General features: G+C 37.4%; 2 protein-coding genes across 5 annotated transcripts; one reads left to right on the forward strand and one right to left on the reverse strand.

The window, feature by feature from the left end:
• Positions 1 to 2,670: 2,670 nt before the first annotated feature.
• Positions 2,671 to 9,267, reverse strand: LOC121807149 (protein PSK SIMULATOR 2-like). 2 transcript variants are annotated; one of them, XM_042207356.1, is made up of 13 exons: positions 9,114 to 9,267; positions 8,629 to 8,957; positions 7,514 to 7,836; positions 7,297 to 7,389; positions 7,122 to 7,212; positions 6,409 to 6,502; positions 5,884 to 5,981; positions 5,039 to 5,108; positions 4,213 to 4,316; positions 4,007 to 4,120; positions 3,576 to 3,652; positions 3,435 to 3,479; positions 2,671 to 3,308 (listed from the first exon to the last, which is right to left on the reverse strand). In XM_042207356.1, the coding sequence occupies exons 2-13, from the start codon at positions 8,923 to 8,925 to the stop codon at positions 2,822 to 2,824; spliced, it is 1,893 nt and encodes a 630-aa protein (XP_042063290.1). In that variant the 5' UTR covers positions 8,926 to 8,957; positions 9,114 to 9,267; the 3' UTR covers positions 2,671 to 2,821. The 2 variants fall into 2 exon arrangements, with proteins under 2 accessions (XP_042063290.1, XP_042063298.1); XM_042207364.1 differs by having other exon boundaries at positions 9,054 to 9,204.
• A 7,280-nt stretch (positions 9,268 to 16,547) lies between these two features.
• LOC121807179 (BRISC and BRCA1-A complex member 2-like) lies at positions 16,548 to 21,737 on the forward strand. Of its 3 annotated transcripts, none has more exons than XM_042207389.1 (13): positions 16,548 to 16,708; positions 16,865 to 16,952; positions 17,055 to 17,229; positions 17,335 to 17,425; positions 18,583 to 18,618; positions 18,743 to 18,841; positions 19,366 to 19,496; positions 19,656 to 19,704; positions 19,810 to 19,899; positions 20,007 to 20,060; positions 20,947 to 21,012; positions 21,197 to 21,309; positions 21,402 to 21,737. In XM_042207389.1, exons 1-13 carry the CDS (start codon positions 16,631 to 16,633, stop codon positions 21,463 to 21,465), a joined length of 1,134 nt encoding a protein of 377 aa, XP_042063323.1. In that variant the 5' UTR covers positions 16,548 to 16,630; the 3' UTR covers positions 21,466 to 21,737. The 3 variants fall into 3 exon arrangements, with proteins under 3 accessions (XP_042063323.1, XP_042063332.1, XP_042063338.1); XM_042207398.1 differs by having other exon boundaries at positions 21,212 to 21,309; XM_042207404.1 differs by lacking the exon at positions 16,865 to 16,952 and having other exon boundaries at positions 16,617 to 16,708.
• The last annotated feature ends 1,961 nt before the right edge of the window (positions 21,738 to 23,698 follow it).

Here is a 23,698-nt window from a genome sequence, read left to right on the forward strand (position 1 = left end):
GCACTCACACATAAATGGTACCTGATCTTTATTTTACATCGTTTTTGATACATACAAATCACATTTTTGGTACCTGCTGCAATTTTCATCCCAAAATACTCTCTAAACAAATTCATTTTTCCATTTATGTCATAAAGGGTATTTTGGGCATTGACAAAACTAGTACCAAAAGTGATATTATAATATTTTCTCTCATTCTCCCCACTCTTCATACTATTATTATATATTAATATTAATATTATTATTTTGATGTTATAAATTAATAATTAATTTATTTTTAATATCATTTAAATACACTTAATCATAATTATGGTTACAATTATATTTAATTATTATAATAATAATATTATTATAATTGTAAAAACTAGTAGTAATTAATAAATAATTATTATTTTATATAAAATTAATAACTAATCAATATAGACTTAATCAAAATTTAAAATTGCGAATGGTATTCATAATAATAAAGAGTTCAATATTTTTAGTTAGGTGTTTCAACCCTAAAATGAGTATAAATAATTTAATTAAAAATATTCAATTGATTTAATTACCTTAAATAATTAGTTTAATTAGGTGTTTTGTTATTGATTTATTTTATGAATGCAATTAGATGTATGTATAAAACATTAAAAATAAAGAAGAAAAAGAAGAGAAAAGAAAAAAGAGGAAACATAAACCGAGGAGAAAAAAGAAAGAAGAAATGAATATAAAATACTAAAAAGAAAGAAGAAAATGAAGAAAAAAGAAAGAAGAATAAACTAAAGAAGAAAAAAATCACATATTTGGTTCTATTTAATTGAAAATTTCAAATATATCCTCCATAACAAAAAAATCACATGCTTGGTACCTAGGGTTATTTTTGTCACGGGGTACCAAAAACGATATAAAATAAATATTATGTACCATTTATGTGCGAAAGTGAAAGATCATGTATCATTTATGTAGTTCACTCTATATTTTATTGGGTTTATATCCATTATTTTTTTTATCAAATGATCAAAAATGTATTTATCTTATAGAGATCATTGCAAAATAAAACTCAAACTTCCTACATTCTCCTATAGTTCGATGCAAACTTTGCTTCAATTTGTTTTAAACATGTATTGTGACTAAAATTTTGAAACGATGAGAGACTTTGGATTGATTTAAGGTATTTGGTATTAAATTTTTGATTTTCCATATCTCTTCATAATTTTGTCGAGAGATGTTCAGGGTTTGGATGGAGCTATAGCTATAGCCTATATAGGAATGAAGTCAGAATTCTCACCATTTAATGTATTAAAATTAGTACTAATTACTTGTCATGTGAGATATAATAAAAAAAATGTAAATATAATTGATGATAATATTTATTAACTACTAACACAAATAAAAAAAATACTTTTTACATGTTATACTCCCTCCATGTCAAGAGATATATGGTCTCTTTTTTTGGCGGCACGAGATTTTATGGAATTTTATTTTATGTGTAAGGTAAAGAAAGTAAATTAAGAGAGATGAAATAAAGTAGAGATAAAAGAATTTGCATAGTAATGAATCATCTTAAATGAGATAAACTAAAAATAAAAGTTAATTCTAAGTGGGCCAAAAAGGAATACTATATATACATATAAACAGGGATGTTATATTATAAAAAAATAAAATGCTACTCCATCTGTTCCATATTAATAAAACCATTTTTTATTTAAAAATATTATAACGTAATAGAGTCATTTCTATTTTGATAAAAAGTAACCATCTCTTTTACTTTATTTTTTTGCGTATCTCTTACTTTATTCTTTTACTTTTTTCACCATTCACTTAATACACTATTCTTAAACTCGATGCCAAAAATAAATATATTGTACGTGGCTATGACAATTAACATCATCGCATGCTGGAGTGGCGGCTGTGGTCCCATGCAGGAAATGGAATGGATAAGACCACCCATAAATAGGTGGTTATTTAATTTATTGACGTGTATTATTGTCATTTTATATCGAATACAAATGAATTAAGGTAAGATTATAAATTCATTCATCGTAGCAATACCAATAAGCATTCGGATTTAGAATAATCGAATCGAACTATTAAAACTATCAGAATAGAAACCGAACAAGCCATGAGTATTGAATACTAGGAGTAGAATATAGAGGAAAAACGAGATCAAATTATTTTTTGTTATTACGAATAATTTTATGCTATTAAAATTTGAATTTAATTATTTAAATAAAATTAACACTAATAGTATATAATTTAAATGTCAATTTTTAAAAAGATTCAGTCAATGAAACCGAAAAATTCAAACTGAATCGTTTCGTCTGGTGGGGATGTGGTGCGTCTAGTACTAAGCAGAAGAATTTTAGAACTTTCTCCTAATTAATTTTGAATACAAAAATTCTAGATGTATTAATTACTATAATAACTACATTGATAGTCAATGCGTGGTATTATTATCATAACGTTTATCTTAATTTAGAGCAGTTAAAATAGATTTGATGGAATTTGCTAGCGGAATAATATCATGGGCCAGACAGAGCGACGAGGTGAGGTCGCTCTGGGGGTTGGTACGTGTGATGGTCACACGCCAATCGTATCACGACAACGCATAGACGGTTCCAGCACTAGTGCGTTGAACGGAATAATACATCTACCACCAAGCAGCAGAATTTCGAACTTTCTCCCGATAAATTTTAATACAAAAATTGTAGATGTATTATATATATATATATATGTATTAATACCACGCTATAACATATTCCTCACGACATGGATATATACAACACGGCCCAAGATTCATATATTTGAGCAGAATCAAATGAAAGAATGGGATTATTAATATTCACCTGATGAGATCTCCACTGGGAACTGAAAAGGATGTATCCAAACCATCTAATACATCCAACACATGGGCTGCAGTCTGATGCTTTATTTCTCTTCGCGGTGAGTTCCCGGTGCTCCTGCTTAGTGCCCAAACCTTGTTCTTCCGACTCTTCACGAATTCCTGGCTTTTGCTCAGCCCAGGGACCAAATTCCGCCTCTTCATCACATCTTCTAATAGGTTTCTATCCTCAGAAGACAGTTGAGCTTTATGGGTTTTGGTCTTGTCGCTGTGTTTGTCAATGTTTATGTTTGATCCTTTGCGAGTTGGGGAGCGCTGTGGCAGAGCCTTGAGTCCGTTATCTCTATACCGCACGAGACTTACCAGACGATGCAGCCAAGTAACTAGCTCAAGGATGCAGGAATCCACCTTACGTTTGTCAGCGTGATACAGAGTCTGGAGGCGAATCAGGTTACTGGGTGTGGCAGTTTTCTTTCCGAATTCGTTACTGTCAGAAATAACAATTTAAACGCATTAGGATTTAGGAAGTCAGAGATTCAAAATAATCAGTAACTATACATGTGTATTGCAGGGGTAAAGAAAATAGGTGTGGTGTGGTGTGTTGATTACTGACCCATTGTTGGCCCATTCTCCAACCCATCCGAAACCTTGATGTGCCCTGATAACAGTTGGCAAAGTCGAAAAAGAATTGTGTTATTTCATCAGTAAATTTCATCGCTAAATAACACGATGTTCATTGCTAAATTTATCATACTTGGTAGTATCTGTTGCTACTGGCACAAGCCATTGCAGAGATTTTTCCATCTCATCTTTGATTTGACGAACAGTCAGCTGCAATGTGACATGATGAAATAGCTCAATATAGAAACCACAAAGAAACAAACTGCATATGTTACATTTATAAAATGAGGTTTATCTTCCATATTTGCTTAATTAATTGCTCCCTTAAGAAACCTCTAACATCAAGAACATGCAAGAAAAGTTGAACCATTAGATTACGGAACGAAATTAACTGGAAAAAAGAAAAGTTAAGCCCTTCAACGACGCAACAGAACACTTCACATTTCATTACACTAATGCAAGACACTGCTCTTCACCAAAAATTGACGATAAAAATACTGCCAAAAGAAATTTGGAAATGGGAATGGAAATGGAAATTTAGATGCAGTCATCTGAAGAACACACCTCTTCCTTAATATCAGTCTGTAGCCGTGAGCGAAGTGCAGTCTTGATGGTTGGTGGCAATCCATTGTACAGTGTATCTCTCATGTTTGGGGGGAGAGAAGTAGGACGGGATGCCTTAAATGAATCAAATTCAAGATAAATATCAGAACTAAAAGAAATTCTGCTGTGCGGTATATATGAAAGAACTAAAGTCTTTGATCACTCACTACGTTGTCAATCTGAGTAATTATGTTAGCATAATGTAAAGCAAGACCAGCAACCCCTAGTCTCTCTGTCTTACTGCTAGAAACCTTTCCAGCATGTGACAACCCTGCCATATATTAAAGAAAAACAAAGTTCATTTCTATCAGAACCAAATATCAGCCTAATTACATGCCCCTTGAGATAATTGTGTTTTATGTTATTACCACTACTTCTATGCAGCAATTGGGAAAAGTCACAAATGAATTAAGCAAGCAGGAAAAGAGTTAAAAGTGAAAATTAGGTGCAAGTATATGGGTGAGAAATTAAATATATACGCAATCCAAAGTTTTGAAGAGAGTGATCAGTGATTTATATACTGCGAATAAAAATTGTCCCCACACAACAAAATATGTAAGCAAGGAGTTATCGAGCAGGGATTTTTCTGTCCCAAAATGGTATTCTCACCATCCCATACCAGTGTGAGTGTACCACCGAATTTAAATGCTGACATACAAAATAAACAGCCTCCAGACAATGTGAGTTATTTAGCACGAAATAAATAATCCTGAATTTCTGAGGAACCTAAGAATCAAAATGGAACTCAGCCACCAGCAAATACCTAGATCAATTGGTTAGGATTTGCAAAGTTTTGGAGCAGTAATGTCATTACTCAATGCCATGACAGTTCATTCAATGAAGTAGCCACCAGCCAAAGAAAGATAATATACACAACAATCAGACTTGCCCTTGTTTATTTCTGATAAACTCTGATCTTCCCCTTTTTTATATATGACCTATTAAGAGGTTAAGTGGAGGGAAAATGGTGAAAATGCAGAATATTAAACTTACCATTATCTCCAAATACTGCTGGAATTTCCTGGTGAATGAACGTAACAATGTCAACAAGCTTCTCCACGACCTATAATTGATAAAATAGAGATGTGAAGTTCAATCAATGATGAACATCGCAATATATATTCTTAAGTGATCCACTTGAAGGTTATAAATAAAATCTCTAGAAAAATAAAAGTAATGATTCCTATTGCTTGTGTTACTGCCAGAGATGAAGCTAGAGGGGCTGCAGCCCTGACCTCTACCTGCAACACGTGAAATGTTTGAAATTTTGGTTTTAATACCAAAATAGACTAATTTTACCATTTTGGGCCGTCCACCAAAATTAGACCAATTTTAAATATGGAAAGTTTTAAACAAACACTAACACTACACATCATTCTAAATGAGGTCCCTACAATCCACTAACACTACCTCCACCACATTTTCCCTCTCTCTCTCTCTTACTTTACCAATTATGCATAAAAACCCGTATCATTTACAACCTTGTCTATTTTTTGTGGACGGAAGTAGTATACAATTTTTTAGACCCTATCAAATAATGTTTTCCATTTTTGTGTCCCTCTGAATTCTCAAAAAATTATTTCTATTCCAGGTCAAAAATATTAAGAAAGATATTACAGAAATTTGAAAGAAATTGCACTTGAGAAGGAAACTATATGGAATTTGTGAGACATCTATTTGTTAGGAATCCTGGACATGTATTTATCGAGATACCAAATCCTTATCATGTAAAACAATCAACAGTATGTGACATGCCTAATTCAACAGTCCCCTGCCTATGAAAATTTTAGTTCATCAACCAGTTTATGTAGTAGTAGCTAGTCGGTTTGAGTGCATACCTGCTCTAAACTTTTAGACCACAGAGATTTCTTTTTCAAGCTCCTTACAAGTTTTCTTTGATGTTTTAGCTCAGTCTGTAACATCGCCAGACTTTCACCTGTAACCACAGAAATATATGCAACAAAGTAAAATAACCTGATAAAACAGGAAGAAGCGGAATAAACATACCAGCGAATGCTTTAATCATAATGTAAATAATACTAGAAAGGATGTGTTCATCAAAATAAGCATCCTTTTGAACACATTTTGGTTCCAGTGTTATCAAATAGTAAATGATATTAACAAATTCAATGTATTACCATCACTTCTAGTTACAGTAAAGAGTTATAAACAGTGCACAATTTGTTAGACTCCATGAAGAGAGTATATGTCAGCTCATGGCAAAATACCCATAAAAGAAATCAAAAGCACACTAAATTACAAGCAAATGAGATATCTGTGGAAAAGGCTGCCAAGCGCCAAATAAATATTGATGCAATTTAGGATCTATAAACATAGGAACATACATTAGAAACATCACAAACCTTTTCGAGGAAGGTGCAACGAATCTACTTCGTCCAGCTTCCGCTGGTAATCTTGCTCAAATCGGTCCAAAGCATGGAACTCGTGATACAACTCCTGCATTCAGCATTAGCTTTTCATTAGTAACAGAAGAATACAATAAATAAACTTTCAAATATACTACTTGAATATGTTAGTGCTAGCTCTAATTAATTGAACTCGACACTAACAAAGAGCCATAAAGGTTTTGATTTAATTGATTAAAGCCTCCTTTGACATCAACCATGTCCTACTCTCATGGAGGAAACACTTATTTTTGCTAAAGAAATAAAGAAATCCATTTCGCATGCAAGACAACTTTGGAAGTAATTACTACAATTATTAGTCATCAAGGCATCAAATAAATGCTTATTACATTGTGCTCGTGCTGAGGCTTATCGTCTCATGTAGAAACCATGCCGGACCAAATCCCGTTGCAATAACAAAATTGTCAACTCAGCTCTACTTAGGTTTAAACGTGTGATTGACTACACCTTTTAAATCAAATTAATCAAGCACACTCGCATCTGATCTGACTGAATAATCGATAATCAAGATCCTGCAACCATTTCTTATTGCTTTCTTTTATAAAGATAAAGGTTCACAATTTTATGATCAAAACCCCTAAGTGGGCTATCTCAGATATCACAGTACATAGCAACAAATTATTAGAATCAAGACCTAGAATTAAACTTACAGATGTATGCTGGGCCAAAGAGGTTAGTTCTTGCATAGTCATTTCTGCATCTTCTCTTAGTTGTTTACTGATATCGGTATCTGAGTCCAACCTAGGATGACAACAGGTTTTAACATCAACATCATTCTGCAAGACACAAATGAGTATACTAAAGATAACTTGAAGGACCACTTACTTAGAAAAAAATCTATCCAAATTGTGCCATTGTGGGTCTTTACATAAATTTCCAAATCTGACAACCTCACGAGAGAATACTTCAAATTCTTCCCTATACAAGCATTAGAGATTATCAGAAAAGAGGAAATCAAATAAGAAACTTTAGACAAATGATTAATTATGAAAAGAAGCATAGAGGGGGAGAGACACTGATTCTTGTAAGCAAGAAATAATACCTTTTGTCAGAAGCCGCAATCCTGAGAAGTTCATCGATATCAGTAGAAACCAGTTGTCGCACCCCTTCTGAATTCAAAACCTCCTTTTTCAGGAATTGGACATTTTCTTCTGACAAAGACTGCAACAGGTTTGCACCTTTGGCTATGGTATTGGCAACTTCAAATGCTAATATACATATTCTATTTCCCCTCGAAGACACACCGGTTGTAAACCCACCAGAATTCAAGTTGGTCATGCTACTACCTAGAGTATCTAAAACCTCCACTGCTTTCTCTAGACCTACTATGCCCGCCTTTCCAAGAAATGATGTCATTTGAGGTGTCTAGCATAAGAAATAACTTGAGTTAATGTCAGAGCAAAATTTTTTAAAGATGCATCTCATGTTTAAAGAAATAAATTAAACCAAATAGAGTCCACTGCTATGCTTTTCAAGAGAACGAAATATCTACTGAAGTAAGATCAACAAGACAAAAAGGTATTGCTGTAATCGTCTCACTATATCAAGCACAAAATGAAACAAATTTAGATATGACTATGAGAGGTTGTATTCCTATGACTTTAGGCGTTCTCCACATTCCAACAATGTTTGGTATACCCTCAGCTGAACCATAAAACTGAAGGAACTTTTGCAAGATTTCATCAGAACTCTTAACATTCAGCTGACTCAATCAAGAAGAAACGTAGCAAATCAGGATAGCAGCAATAGTGTAGTTCTCTTTATTTTTCCCTTCCTCCAGCATGTGCTCAGCAAGTTTTGCAAATAATGGAATTGATCAACATTCATCATGCACTACAATTTCACATGTCCATAACACACGCTGGAAGCTGATCAGATTAGTCTGTTTCCAACTCCTCTTTCTTATAGCATATTCTACCATTTACCTTCTCCCGTACTGCAGAAGTAAGCTCAATCAACATGCAGTTTGTTTACCTCTTTGCAAAGATCTTCACATGAATCACAACTCACAACTACAACCTCATTCCTCAACCGACTCGACAGAACAGAGTTCGATTACCGCATTCGAAACTACACTTCTCCGCAATAAACTAAATCCAAATTTTGCAAACTGAACAAATCAAAAGCACATTGAACATTTACAAATCACACCTATACCTTGTACGCTGGTGCCCTGGCCGGCGTTGATGAATTCAATTCCCCGGACATCACCGACTGATACAGCTCGCCGGAATCAAACAATCTGCGCTGCGGCGCCTTCTTAATCTCCTCGACTCCAGCAGAAAACGAAAACGATTCATCATCACCAACATCATCATCATTCTTCTGCTTCTTCTGCCTCGAAAAGCTCCCTACTGATTTCAGCTTCCCCGAAAACCCCGAACTCTTCGCACGCTCAACGTCCGGAGCTTTTCTATTTTTACGAACGGTTCCTCCCGAGCAAACCCCTCCCATACTGTACACGACTCTTCACCTATTCACATAAACTTCAATTCAAACAAAAAAACACAAATCAGACCTCAAAATCTGCAGCTCAACAAACAAATATCGGAAATCCGAGAGCAAAAAACTTGCAAAAGAACCTGTATGAAAAAAATGGTTAAACAGAGATAGAAAATCAGGAAAAACAAGCGTTGAAATACCGATTCAGCAAAAGCGCGTGAAATGAGATCGGAATTGATTAAACGAAGCAGAGTTCATTGAATTTAATGGGAAAGAAGAATGCCAAAGAAAAAAGGACACGAAACACGGGGGTCAGCAAGTAGTGAAGAACTCTTGACTTTTTACGATTATTTTTATATTTTAACAAAAATAATAAATGTGAAAAAATGGAGAAATTTTCTAATCTCAAGTCCCCGCCGGTTGCTGTCGCTGTCGGTGGTCGAAGGATTTGAGTTGACTATTCTGCCCCCTCGAGTTTAGATTTAAACTATTTTAATACTTAGGGACAAAAGGTGATTCGCTCACCCCAGGCGCCCCATAACCCGGCCCGACATCGCTATGGAGGGGTTCAAACACGGTACCTCAGCGGCCCATTAGGTGGGAGGAACTTACACTGGTAACCAGCACACAAAGAGCCACCACAGTGGTGAAACTCCCACACTGCGGCTGCCAGCATTCGATCCTGTCTGCTTAGGGACAATCTACCACCCAGAAACCAACTGAGTTAAGCCCATGCGGGCAAAAAACTATTTTAATACTAGTATACCATTAATGATGGTTGGGGTCTGACTTGACCAGCCCTCTTTTGTGTATTTACTGCTTTTCACTTTCCAACTCTATAAATCTGCGTGATCAAATTTTATATAATTAAAAACTGGTTTATTTAAGAAAAAATCGGTTAATTTATGCATATAATTAAACATATGTGTGCATATATAGTACATTGAACATGCATAATATTGTGATCATATATTAATAATTTGTATATAAATTTTTTACTTTTTTGAAATTATAAAATATAATTAATACATACTTTAATTCAAATTTGAAAAATAATATAGAGGTAATTTAAATATTAAAAAAAATTGAAAATGAGTTACCTCTCCATTTTCACTTTCGGATATGCCATAAAAATAAACAAACAAACAAAAATAGGTTCTCATCTAGTCCATAAGGCCATCCACAACGCTGTCACTATACTGTCCATTAACCGTCTCTTAAAACACTATTTGCAGGCCCCACTGTACTTTTTTACTCCATCCCTTAACTAAGGGACGGAACCTGCAACCCTCTGTCCCTTAACCGTCCCTTAAATTACTATTCATTCAATTTCATTTTTTTATTTTTTTTCCCACAATCAATTAATAAAAAACACACTTCATTAAAAATAAAATACCATTACAACATAAAAAAATACAACTTAAAAGTAAAAAGATTTAAAAAACATGCAATTAAAATCCTAAAAAAATAAACGTGGCATAATTTAAAATACAATTTCATAGAAAATAAAAAAACTACTGCGCCGGCGAATCATCCCCCGAAGGCGGTGGAGGTGCACTAAACCCGGTAGGAGTCGGAAGGCCAAGTTGTGCTGCCATAAAGACAATTTCGTTCCACCAGGCTTGGTACTTGGCGGGCGTAAAGCGGGAAGTGTCCGCCATTGTGGCGGTCATGTACATGGCCATAAGGGAGTTCGAGCCTCCCCCAAGCCCGAGCCCGAGCCAAACTTGATTCGCCTCGGCCCTTCCTCGCTCTAGCCGCCTTCGCCGCCTTGGTCCCTTGTGGCCGACGACGCCCACTGGAGGATCCCCCGGCCGTGCCCTCAACCTCCTGCGAAGCACCCTCTTGTGCACCGATGCCCTCACCGGCGTCACCAGACGAGTATTGGTCACTCGCTGTGTGCTTCGTGCGCTTGGAGGTTAAGCCCGAGCTGGAGCGGACACCGCCGGCCCACCTTTCTTCGTCCTTGACAATCTGCCAAACATCAACAAATTTAAATTGTTTGGCGGTGTCGTCGTGGTAGACGCGCAAAGCCGACCTCATAATGTCAGTGCCCGTGGATCCGCTTTGGTACTGAGCCGATTCGTTCGCGTAGATGCCGCAGAATCTTTTGACCTCTCTGTCGACTCGGTCAAAGTGAGCGCAGAACATCTTATATGTGCGGCGGCGGGAGCCCTTCGGCTTAATCTGGTGGTAGGCCTCGGAGACCTTTTCCCATAAACACTTCTGGCTCTGTTGATTCCCGATGATGGGATCGTATGAAACACGGATCCAGGCGTTGTACACCGCCAACGTTTTTTCCCTACTGTACGGATGTCGGCCTAGATCCTCTTGCTCTTCCTCCTCCTCGCCCGCCTCCGCCTCTGCCCTGGAGCTTCCACCGCCTCGGCCTCCGCCCCCGCCTCGGCCTCCGCCCCCGCCTCGGCCTCCTCCTGGAGTGGGTTCAACGGAATAATCCTCCCGAACCTGGGATAATCCCTGCAAATACCGCGGGGCAGAGGGACGAGCGTATGCATCCACGTCAAAATTGGGTGGTTGGTATAGTGTTGCCCACGGTTCACGAACCGGCGGTTCCGGTTCGGAACCGCCGGTTCCGGTTCGGTCGAAGGCGGAACCGGAACCGAACCGTGAGGCTATTTCACGGTTCCGGTTCCGGTTCGAAAACCGGCGGTTCCGGTTCCGGTTCGGAACCGCCGGTTTTTCCGGCGGTTTAGGCGGTTCCGGTTCGGAACCGCCGGTTTCGCGGTTCGGTTGTATTTTTTTTTTTTTTTGAAATTTGGATTTATACAACAAATTGGAACAAGACAATGTATACTTCAAATAGAAATACGGCGAATAAGGAAGAAATGATATCTATTTTATTGAGTTTGAGTTGTAACGGACAACGATACATTACAATTTACAATATGTATACAAGTATACAACATACAATAATGTAATATAAATTTGAAATTTGGACTTATACAATAAATTGGAACAAGATAATGGATAATTTAAATTGAAATAAGACGAATATGATGAAAATGATATCAATTTTATTAAATTTGAGTTGTAACGGACAACGATACATTACAATTTACAATACATATACAAGTATACAACATACAATAATGTAATATAAATTTGAAATTTGGACTTATACAATAAATTGGAACAAGAGTACAAGACAATGGATAATTTAAATTGAAATAAGACGAAGAAGGTGAAAATGATATCAATTTTATTGAATTTGAGTTGTAACGGACAACGATACATTACAATTTACAATACATATACAAGTATACAACATACAATAATGTAATATAAATTTGAAATTTGGACTTATACAATAAATTGGAACAAGAGTACAAGACAATGGATAATTTAAATTGAAATAAGACGAAGAAGGTGAAAATGATATCAATTTTATTGAATTTGAGTTGTAACGGACAACGATACATTACAATTTACAATACATATACAAGTATACAACATACAATAATGTAATATAAATTTGAAATTTGGACTTATACAATAAATTGGAACAAGAGTACAAGACAATGGATAATTTAAATTGAAATAAGACGAAGAAGGTGAAAATGATATCAATTTTATTGAATTTGAGTTGTAACGGACAACGATACATTACAATTTACAATACATATACAAGTATACAACATACAATAATGTAATATAATTTACAAATAAAAAAACATGAAATGGAGGGGAAAATGGAAGAACTACGGGAACAAGTATAAGTGTATAACAGTGCGTAATAAGAGTAGCACTTGACTAATTAAATGGAAGCACAATAGCACAAATGAGAAATTGGAGACAAAGAGAGAGAATTGGGAGATTGAAGAGAGAAACTCTTATTAACATAAGAGTGTGGTGAATGTAAATGAGAATAGAGGGGGGTATTTATAGATTAAAAAATGGGGGGAAATGGAAGAATTTAATTTCAAATTTATATTACATTATTGTATGTTGTATACTTGTATATGTATTGTAAATTGTAATGTATCGTTGTCCGTTACAACTCAAATTCAATAAAATTGATATCATTTTCACCTTCTTCGTCTTATTTCAATTTAAATTATTCATTGTCTTGTACTCTTGTTCCAATTTATTGTATAAGTCCAAATTTCAAATTTATATTATATTATTGTATGTTGTATACTTGTATATGTATTGTAAATTGTAATGTATCGTTGTCCGTTACAACTCAAATTCAATAAAATTGATATCATTTTCATCATATTCGTCTTATTTCAATTTAAATTATCCATTATCTTGTTCCAATTTATTGTATAAGTCCAAATTTCAAATTTATATTACATTATTGTATGTTGTATACTTGTATACATATTGTAAATTGTAATGTATCGTTGTCCGTTACAACTTACAACTCAAACTCAATAAAATAGATATCATTTCTTCCTTATTCGCCGTATTTCTATTTGAATTATACATTGTCTTGTTCCAATTTGTTGTATAAATTCAAATTTCAAATTAAAAAAAAAAATACAACCGAACCGCGAAACCGCCGGTTCCGAACCGGAACCGCCGGAAAAACCGGCGGTTTTGGCGGAAAACCGCCGGAACCGGCCGGTTTTGCCGCTGAAAAGCTGCCGCCGTCAGCCCCATCTCTGTCGCCTTGATTTACGCGCCCGAACCGGCGGTTCCACCGGTTAACCGGCGGTTCCGAACCGTCCCGAACCGCCGGTTCGGTGACGGTTCCGGTTCGAAAAATCATGAACCTGAACCGGACCGCGACCCGAATTGCGACGGTTCCGGTTCGGAAAAATTGCCACGGTTCCGGTTCGGAACCGGAACCGCCGGTTCCGGTTCGCCGGTTAACCGCCGGAACCGGAACCGGTGGGCATCTCTAGGTTGGTACCCCCGAGAGTCGACGAACCCTGGGTGCCCGATGTCGACTAACCGGAACCACCCAATGTGTTGTACATGCTCCCCCAGTCGCCGAACGCGTTGAGATCCCACGAGCCGGAGCCGCCACCGCCGGTGTTTCCATCGCCGGACATTTTTTGATGAGATGTTAGATGAAAATTGGAGAGGAAATGGAGATGATTTTGGGAGGGAAGATGTGTAGTTGTGTGTGAAATGAGGATGAATTAAGTATATTTATAGAGTACAAAAATTTAAAAAAAAAGTTTAAAAAAATGCCTAATTAAACGGTAACATTACCGGTTACAATTTTAAATTTTTTTCAAAATTCGAATTTAGAAAATGGTTTATTGCGTCAGCGCGACGATGCCCACTCGCGGGGCGGCGAGTGGGCGTCACGCATGGCGCTTGGGCGCGCCACGTTGCCTCGGCGCGTGGCGAGACGACCCGTCACTCGTCACGCCGGCACGGGACGGGATCAGAACGGGCTGGGGACGAGACGGGGCGCCGCAACGCGTCGCGTCGCAGTCTCGGGGCACCCGCAATGGCACAGGGCACGGGACGGGATCGAAACGGGCTGGGGACGAGACGGGGCGCAGTCTCATCACTTCGTGACGGAACGCGGGACACCTGCGTAACGCGTTGCGGGTGCCCTAATAAACACAAGAGGGGAGCAAATTCAAAGGGTAGAAGCGTCATTATGAATAAGCATCAGTCATCCCTGTGTGGATGGGTGGGTGGGGCCCACCCAGCTTTGAATTGAATTGGTCATAGAAAGGTCGATAGAGAGAATTAAGTTGAAATAGTGTGAAAAAAGGAAGGGAGGAAAGTGGTACGTTTTACATAAGATTTGTTTAATATGGCGTAAGGTAATTGCAATGCCACGTGGGAGCTTCCCATTGCTCAGATGTACTTGACTTTCAACCCTTCGCACGACAACCATTTAACACATTCACATTTTGAGGATAACGTGATCTCTTATCATTGGACCAACAATAATTTTTCTCTCATTTATAAGAGTTTGTCTGTAATTAGTTATCATATCATTCTCTATTCAAAATAAGATTGAAAAACATAATATCAACATGAATTATGGGGCACATAACATAAATATTCACATCAAAGAAATCCAACTTTTGTAGTTTTAACTTTGTATAGTCTGTGACTATATAATTGGTCTAATATCGAACTAAAATCCTTGGTCAATATGACAATAGCTAAGACCAAATGAGCAACACAGTTTAGACACACTGTGAAACAAGTTAGAACCTGTGCTAGTACTCTTCTCAACTTTTTTAGAAGTAGTATGATGTAGGCCCAAGAACAACTTGTGCCCATTTAGATGAGGTTAAGAAACAAATACTACTATGATGTATGCCCAAGAACAAAAGTCATTCAAAATACGGTTAACAATTCCTTTTAGACAAAAAAAAAATCATATGTTAATATTTGTTGTGGAGGAGTGTCGTGGCAAAAAAAAAAAAATAAATTCAAGATTAATTAACTTTTTCCTAATGCAGCCAACTTGAGTCAATCAAGTAGAAGATAAATTTGCAACAAAAAATAAAAGACACCAAAATTTATGTGGTAAATCCCAATATAGAGAAAAGCAGCAAGACCAACTTCGAACAAATTTCCACTATAGTGAAGATAATGAGAATACAATATATTCCCTGTCCAACACTAGATAAATACTACTGTCAACAAGACAATAAAAATGAAATATTATTAATATACAAAGGAGGAAATAGAATAAGACAAACTTCAACCAAGACAATAGTTGAATAATGTAAAACATATATCTACCGTCCAAAACTTAGATCAATGTGTTTGGGAACTCACATATGCAAAATGTATTTCCAATCATAAAATATTTGACCACGCTGAGTGGAGCTTAAGTCTGACTCCATGTCTTCAGTTGATATGATTAGAAAGGGAGTTAATGCGCAACATCCTCTGAGAGACTTAATCCATGCGATACATCGGATGATGCAATTAGACTGGGAGTGCAACATCAAATACATACCAAGGGAAAAGAATCAGGTAGCTGATTGATTCGCTAAAAATAGTCTTAGTTTACATGCAAATTTTCTTTTATTTCAATTTCCACCGGTAGTTAAACTGCTTTTAGCAGACGTTATTGATGTTTCTTTTTCCAGATTTGTTAGACATTCGTAATTTAATTTAAAGGGTCATGACCCTCTCTGGCACCCAAAAAAAATCCCAAATCCCAACAATTCAAGAGCTTTGGAAAAACAATCTCATGCGAACTCCATCTTTATAAATCATCCATATTATTTTGCAGTAGAATCCCATATTATGTTTTTTTAATCTTACTGATGTGATAGTCGTTTTTCAAATTAATTTAAATAAAAAGCTAAATAGAATTTTAATTATCGTTTAATATAAATTAATGAACATTTTGAAATAAAATTTTAAATAATATAAACCACAAAGCTTAATGCTCATATTCAAATAAATTAGAATTTTTTAGTTTAATTATTAAAATTACTATCTACAATTTTTAGTAAAAAAATACAAAATTTAGTCAAATTTTGATTAATTATGTAATGTTAAAAAATGAGAAATTATATACTCCATTAAATTTTTAGCATTTTTCTCAACTCTCCTACCCATTTTGATTCGAGGGAAACTAATGTAAGGAAAAATAATAACCTAATCTTATATTTTACATCATTCACAAATTACTCAAAATACAAACAAATGAAATAATCGAGAAAAATAGTAATGTAAGTAATGACTAATGAACAATGGCTAGGCAAAACTTCATGATCTCTTAATCAATAAAATCACTAAATCATTCACCGGAGCCATGGCGATCGACACCGTGCCGCCGCTCATCTCCGCCCAAATCAATTATCTCATCGGCCACTGCCCTTTCTCTGTTAAGGTACGTGCCTCGTTGTTTGAAAAGCACAATTGTAAACGCACTCTTCTCCACATGTAGTGCTGTTGCTCCTACCTTTACCGGTTTTACTTCACAAATTGTAATCATCTTCGAATAAGAGTAGTCTCAGCTCAACAAGATGATGAAATGACGTTGTAGGTTGAGCAAATGTGGTCGGGATGCAAAAACCCTAACTTACTTGATCGCTTCACTCTAGTTATCCCTTACTGCCTCGACAACATAAAATGTGAGTGATAACATTTTCAATTTTCGTTCTTATCAATTCTGCGTTTTCTGTTGCCTAGTTATATTAATATGTTGAATTCTGACATATGGTTGTTGATATAAGGGGATATAACATTCAACGCTATGTATCCGCTGGCGGCGCCTGATGTGATATTTGGACCTGAAGATGAAGGTTTCCAGCCGTATGCCGGTGGCACTGGACAATCTAGTAAAAATAGTTTGGCCAATTGGAATAGTAGGGATCCATCTCAGCTACAATCTCTTATTGTTGAGCTAAGGTGAGGGTTTTTTTTAGTACATTGACTGCAATGTAAAAGGAGGATGGATAATTTATTGTGTTTTCCTTACGGGGTGTTTGTCTCCAATATGAATTGTTGTTGTAGGGATGCATATATGGCATACCAAAGGAGACGGATAGGTGAGATTGATGATGATAGAGTAAAATTTGAAATCAGTACTATGCTTTCAAGAGAGGTTAGTGTTGGTATATTTTGTTTTTGAAAGAAATCGCTTAACCATAGTTAAGTTTGCTATTTGCATTCAGTGTTTGGGTTTTCTGAATTCCTGACCTTCTGGTGCATTTAGCTTCTCTTGTCGTCTGCATGCAATTCGGTGTTCATCTAGTTCTACTCGAAGTTATGCTATGCTTTTGTGCCTTGCATTCTCAGTTAAGAATTTGATATGAGATGACTTATTAGTTACTACCCTAATATCTTAGGACACATGCAATCATATAACCTTGTAAGTAAGGACTATAATGATGCCTAGTTATTTTTTCCATGCATGTATGCACATCTTACTTTTTTTTTGGTTTATGGTATCCATGTCTTATCCTGGGATAGAGTCTCCACTCTTCGTCATGTTTTTATTCTCGGAATTTGGCTTTTCCAATGTCTTGTCAGCTGTATAAATCTGCAGTTGTTGTTTTATGTAAATGCTAGATGTGTAGTTGTGTTCCTAAAGGTCTGATTTGTGTTCTATGAAGACATCAACAAGGCCATTTTTAGTTTGCTTGCACAGTTTTTATTTCTTTTCTCTGGAGTTACCATTCACGTACATTCGTTGACTCAAACCCCCGACCTCACCTATTAGTCTGAGGGGAAGAGTCTTACAAATTGCTCTGCGCTCGTCGTCTGCACAATTTATTATATGTTGCAATTACAACAAAGCATTTGGCTCTTTCCTCTTACCAAAACACAGCATGGTTTTATCTGACAATGGTCTCTGATTCTTTCTTCCATATTGCATACTTTAAACAATGCCTGGAATTTTGGTGTGTCGGAGGGTATTAGGTATCTGATTGGAAGTTACAAATTATGCCGGTCAAACATTTCAATGTGTAAAGCTAATTTAGTATTAAGGCCAACATTGTATCATATTCTTTTTCACTTCCTGTGAAATGTCTGTAAGTGATATTATTTGTAATGACATCATGTTCTTTTCCAATAAATGTGCTGATACATCCATTTGGGCATATGAGATTTTATGGAGCCCTCCTCGACTTTCTGATCTTTCCTATTTATGTTAGAGTCTGGTTCTTAATTGGTTTTACATGTGAACGATATCTCCTTCTAGTTTCTTGCAGCAGTTTCATGTCTCAATAAGTTCTGATCACCTCCATTCTTTCACAGGGAATTGAGATGTACATGAGTTTAGGGACCGACAAGGTAACTCAAGATGATAAATGTGTTTGGCACTTTGGCTCCCTTTCTTGTATGATTTGAGAATCTTAAATGGATATAACCCTCTAACTTGGCTCGTGGTATTTTTTGCCATTTGATTGTAGTGTAGCCAGAGGAGGTTAAGTTTGCTGTGTCTTTATTGGATATCGATTTAAATAAATTGGTTGCAGGATGCACCTGGGGACATCCACAGAAAGTATACTTACAGGTTGGTATGGAAAAGTTGGTCCCCCTTAAGCCTCTTCTAATTTGAATAAACGAGACAGTGCTTGGAAGTAATATCAGTTTAGGAATAATCCAAATGATATTGACACGATTAATAAAAAAATCAGACGATGACCGATTGACCTAATGTTCACAGCTTCATTTTTGTCTTACTTAGTGATGTTAAGAAATAGGGGCACAAAGAAAAGAGGAAGCCAGATAAGCACTCCACTGTTGTTGGTGGAAAGAGTAGGGAGAATAATGGTTAAACATGGTTTGTCCTATGGTACACAGCAGCTATGACATCAGCAATCAGTGGAAACTTTAAGAGCCCTTAGCAATACTTCTAATCCCAGACCCACCCACCGCAATGATGTGCTACAAACATAGTTTCAGGATACACAGTAGACTACGCAACTTACAATATTCACATCATTGTTTTTCATATACTAACTACTAAGTTACTAATTATATTCAGTCACCTTTTCACTTATTGACCGAGATTCATTTTATAATATTAATTAATAGGTTATATTTCCAGTTGGGAAAAAATATTCTAGCGTGCCACCACCTCCACGTCTAAAGTTGATCTCTTCTTTGGAACTGAAAGCCTTATTTTCTACTGAAGATTTTAAACTTCCTACTTGGGTGGACGGGATGTAAGTTTATGTTGCAGTTGAGAAAATGTTCTTTTTTGGTTAGATTCTTAGACTATTTTGTGTAAACGACTAAACGTGAAACACCCACCTTTCCTTTTTAATACGTATATGACCTTTGTAGTGTCCTTTTTCTCTATATGATCTGTGTATCCTTTGCAGGTGCACAGCTGAATATCTTCCAAATCTGGAACAAATGGTGAACGCACAGGTTTGCTACAATTGGTCCATTTATATGTTTGATAACATAGTTTTAGGCTTTAGCGCAACTGCGCAAGCTAATACTAATAAGAAATATTTTCCATCTCTCTGACAGGTTAATGATGCAGTCTCATCAATTGAAATAAGAAGGAAGTTTATCCAGTCATTGGCACCTCATCTTGGAAGGCCTATAGAAGCTGATCCGGTTTAGCTCCTCTACCTTGAGCAATGGAACTTGTTATTATTGTATTTTATGTATCTGTGTCTGAATTTGTATTGATATAAAACTCATCAACCCTGCTTGCATCCCAGGTCTTTTGCAAGAGAGCAACGTTCCTATGTTCATCTGGATTGTTCACGTTTCAGGTAGCATATATAACAGGATCTATACTGTTTTATGTTTCTTCTTCTACTATCCTTGCCCAATTTTCCGAGACTAAGTTTCTGCTGTCAATCAAGTTATTCAATGTCCATTCTTAATGATTATTTATATGTATTGAAGTCTTTGTTCACATTACTTTGAGTTTGGGATACATTGGATGTAATTGGGGGATTGCTGGCTTTTATCTCCCTCTTGTTGCCTGATATTTACCGAGAAAAGAGGATTGAAAACTTCACATCCTTGAAGGAATAGTCCATGAAGTGACAAGTCCTGATTGAAGTTGATGCAAAAATTTTCTCTGTCTCTTGCTTCTTTAATATAACTTCACCATCTACGAAACATCAGATGAAGAATTCTTCTTTTTCCTCCTTTTTTATCTGTTTTTTGGTGTTCCTCTGGTAACCATTCAATGAGCCTTTTACTCATGCAATATTTGCCTTAATTATTTTATGGATCCGATCAATCTTGATTCTGTATTGATGATAAATCAAAGAGAATACTAATTGTCATAATGAGTCTGGAGCAACAAGGGCGGCAATAGTAGCCAGTGATTTGTAGTTTTCAACTCTTCCTGCTGTTTTGGCTTCTCTCCTCCACCCTGTAGTTCAAACCTTGTTTGCTTCAAAGCCACCAATGAACATGAAAAGGATTGGCCTCACTGCACTGCACTGCACTGCACTGCACTGCACATTTTATATGATTGTGGATATAATACCACAAGTTATGTTCATCTGATAGCCTGTTACAATTAGCTTGCTGTTTGCTTGAAAATCGCTACACTAGCATACTGCTAACCAGATGTTCTTCCTACTTGGGGGAGAAGTACTCTACGGTGATGGACCTTTAATTCTTTCAACCTTTTCTTGTCAGGTTCATTTCACTCTCTCTCTTCAGTTCCCAAAGCAGCAGCCAGCTTTAGTACTTCAGAGTTCCCAGGCAAGAATCGTTCCAATCACAGTACTTCCCAGTTTATATTTCATTAGTTTTAGATGGCTTACATTAATATTGTATTGCGGATTTTCACAAGTTATGGAATCTACCTTCAATGCATTTGTCATTTGGTAAAATCCAGTGTTTGCCTACGCCATCTCTAATTCGCTTTATAAAGTGATGAGTTTAGCATGTGCATCTGCAGCATTTCAACGCACACGGTGCACCTGTCAAGTCACCCACTCTATCAGAATATCCATGGAGTCCTAGATGGAATTCATCAGAAAAGGCTGATCGAATCTTGTAAGTAGTGTTTTGAAGAGGCAAAGAAACAAAAACTTTTTATCTGATCCTCGAGTGTTCTTGATAATGTTCCTGTCTATTTATTTTGGCAGTGACTTTCTGGCGGATGAGGCCTTGAATTTCAAGAAGTATTGCAATCAGTTGAATCAAGAGTGAGCGAGTCTTGGGTCATACACACCCGTCCCTCCCTCGTCTGGTTGCATCAGTTGGTGATCCGATTGTAATATTCGTAGTTATGCATCTTTTGCTGAAGTATATTTCCTATGTGCTATAACAACTATCTTTGTGAAGGAACAACACTAATTGTCAGATCGGCCTCAGTAAGCAGCAAGTTTTTTTTTGTTTTTGCTTTTTGAGAAATTGATACTATGTTGTTGAAATAATATACTTACGAAGTACACATGCTTGTATTTTTCCACGCGGAAAAATGACATGGCCTGGTTTCTATCTAGAGATAAAAATATAGAAGCATGACGATAGTTAGAGCATTCACTACGCTTCCCGCGCGCGGGATGCGTTGCAACGTTCGTCCCGTCCCGAGCCCGTCTCCAGCCCTACCCGTAGCCCGTAGCCGCGAGACAAGGGACGCGCCGTCCCGACACGCGCCCGGGCGACGTGTCGCCCGCCCAATGCATGCGTGACGCCCACTCGCTGGCCAGCGAGTGGGCGTCGTCACGGATAACACAATAATTCATTTTTTTAATTCGAATTTTAATTAAAAAAAATGTCAAACGGTAATGTTACCGTTAATTTTTTATTTTCTTTTATTTTTTATTTTTTTTTATTTATTTACTCTATAAATAATCCTATTTCATATTCATTTCACACACAAACACACATCTATTCCTTTCAAATCCTCTCTATAAACCACTCCAATTTCATCTTAAACCAACTCAAACAAATGGATCGTTTTGAGCAAATGCGTCAACTAATGGAACAATCACCTGAAGAAGATCAACGACGAGAGGTGGAGGAAGCCGCGCCGCCCCCACGACGCTCCCGGAAGTACATCAATCGGAACCGGGAGGAAGCCGCCGCACGGTTAGTACGCGACTACTTCTGCGATAACCCGATTTGGGGAGATACCTACTTCCGTCGCCGTTTCTGCATGAGTAAATCGCTATTTCTCCACATAGCGAATACTTTGGCGGTCCGAGAAGAGTTCTTCCGAGAAGGGTTCGACGCGGTCGGTCGTCCCAGCCACACGACGCTGTAGAAATGTACTGCAGCAATCCGTCAGCTTGCGACTGGACAAACGACCGACATGTTCGACGAATACCTCCACATCGGAGACACCACTGGGCGCATGTGCTTGCTCAAATTCTGTAAAGGCGTCCGGGCAACCTTTACCGACGAATTTCTCCGGAGGGCAAGCACGACCGATTGTCAGTTCCTCCTCGACCTGCACGAACAAGTGCACAGATTCCCCGGGATGCTTGGCAGTGTCGATTGCATGCACTGGCAATGGAAGAATTGCCCGATGGCTTGGAGGGGGTCCTACACGAGCGGCCACAAAGGCACCCACCCAACCGTTGTACTCGAGGCCGTTGCCGACTACCGGCTTTGGATCTGGCACGCGTACTTCGGGGTCCCTGGCTCGAACAACGACATAAACATGCTCCACCAGTCCGACCTCTTTACCGAAGTTTTGGATGGTAAAGCGTCGGCCATCAACTTCGTCGCCAACAGCCGGCTGTATAAAATGGGGTACTATCTCGCCGACGGCATCTACCCGAAGTGGCCGACCTTCGTGAAGACGTGCAGCAGGCCTGCGAACCCAAAGCAGACTCTTTTTGCGCAGAAGTAAGAGGCTGCTCGCAAGGATGTGGAGAGGGAGTTCGTGGTTCTCCAAGCACGCTTCAACATCATCAAAGCCCCGGCTCGTTCGTGGTTCATGGAGAGCATGGTCGACATCATGTATACATGCATTGTCCAAGACGAAGGACCCGACATGGTCGACATCATGATTGTCCAAGACGAAGGACTCGAGGCGGGAAATTGGTTCGACCCCGAATCCCCCGGAAGCTCAACCGCAAGTAGTCCGCCGCGAAGTGGAGCGCATCCGTCAATACAAGAACGATTGTCTATTCGGGCAAGGACACGCGACTCTAGCGCCCACGCCCAACTCCAAGAGGATTTAATTGAGCACATTTGGGAAAACTTTGGCGGAGAAAATTAAATTATGTCATTTTTATTTTTTTAGGATTTTAATTATGTCTTTTTTCTATTTTTTTGAATTTTAATGTTATTTTAATTTTAATGATGTTTGTTTTTTTAATAAAGTGTGTTTGTTTTAATTGAATTGGGTTGGAAAAAAAATAAAAAAATGAAATTTAATGAATAGTAATTTCAGGGACGGAATAAGAGACGGTTAAGTGACAGAGCGTTG

Source organism: Salvia splendens, chromosome 1 (genome assembly GCF_004379255.2).
Source record: "Salvia splendens isolate huo1 chromosome 1, SspV2, whole genome shotgun sequence".
In the NCBI taxonomy this organism is placed as follows: Eukaryota; Viridiplantae; Streptophyta; class Magnoliopsida; order Lamiales; family Lamiaceae; genus Salvia; species Salvia splendens.

Bases quoted from the DNA above. Each gene is read 5' to 3' on its own strand.
- LOC121807149 (XM_042207356.1), bottom strand. From the start codon at position 8,925: ATGGGAGGGGTTTGCTCGGGAGGAACCGTTCGTAAAAATAGAAAAGCT. The intron at 5,109-5,883 runs GTATGCACTCAA...TATCAATTATAG, and splicing joins GGTCTAAAAGTTTAGAGCAG to GTCGTGGAGAAGCTTGTTGA. The intron at 3,480-3,575 runs GTATGATAAATT...AACTGTTATCAG, and splicing joins GTAGCAACAGATACTACCAA to GGCACATCAAGGTTTCGGAT.
- LOC121807179 (XM_042207389.1), top strand. From the start codon at position 16,631: ATGGCGATCGACACCGTGCCGCCGCTCATCTCCGCCCAAATCAATTAT. The intron at 18,619-18,742 runs GTAACTCAAGAT...ATTGTAGTGTAG, and splicing joins TGAGTTTAGGGACCGACAAG to CCAGAGGAGGTTAAGTTTGC. The intron at 21,310-21,401 runs GTAAGTAGTGTT...TTATTTTGGCAG, and splicing joins GAAAAGGCTGATCGAATCTT to TGACTTTCTGGCGGATGAGG.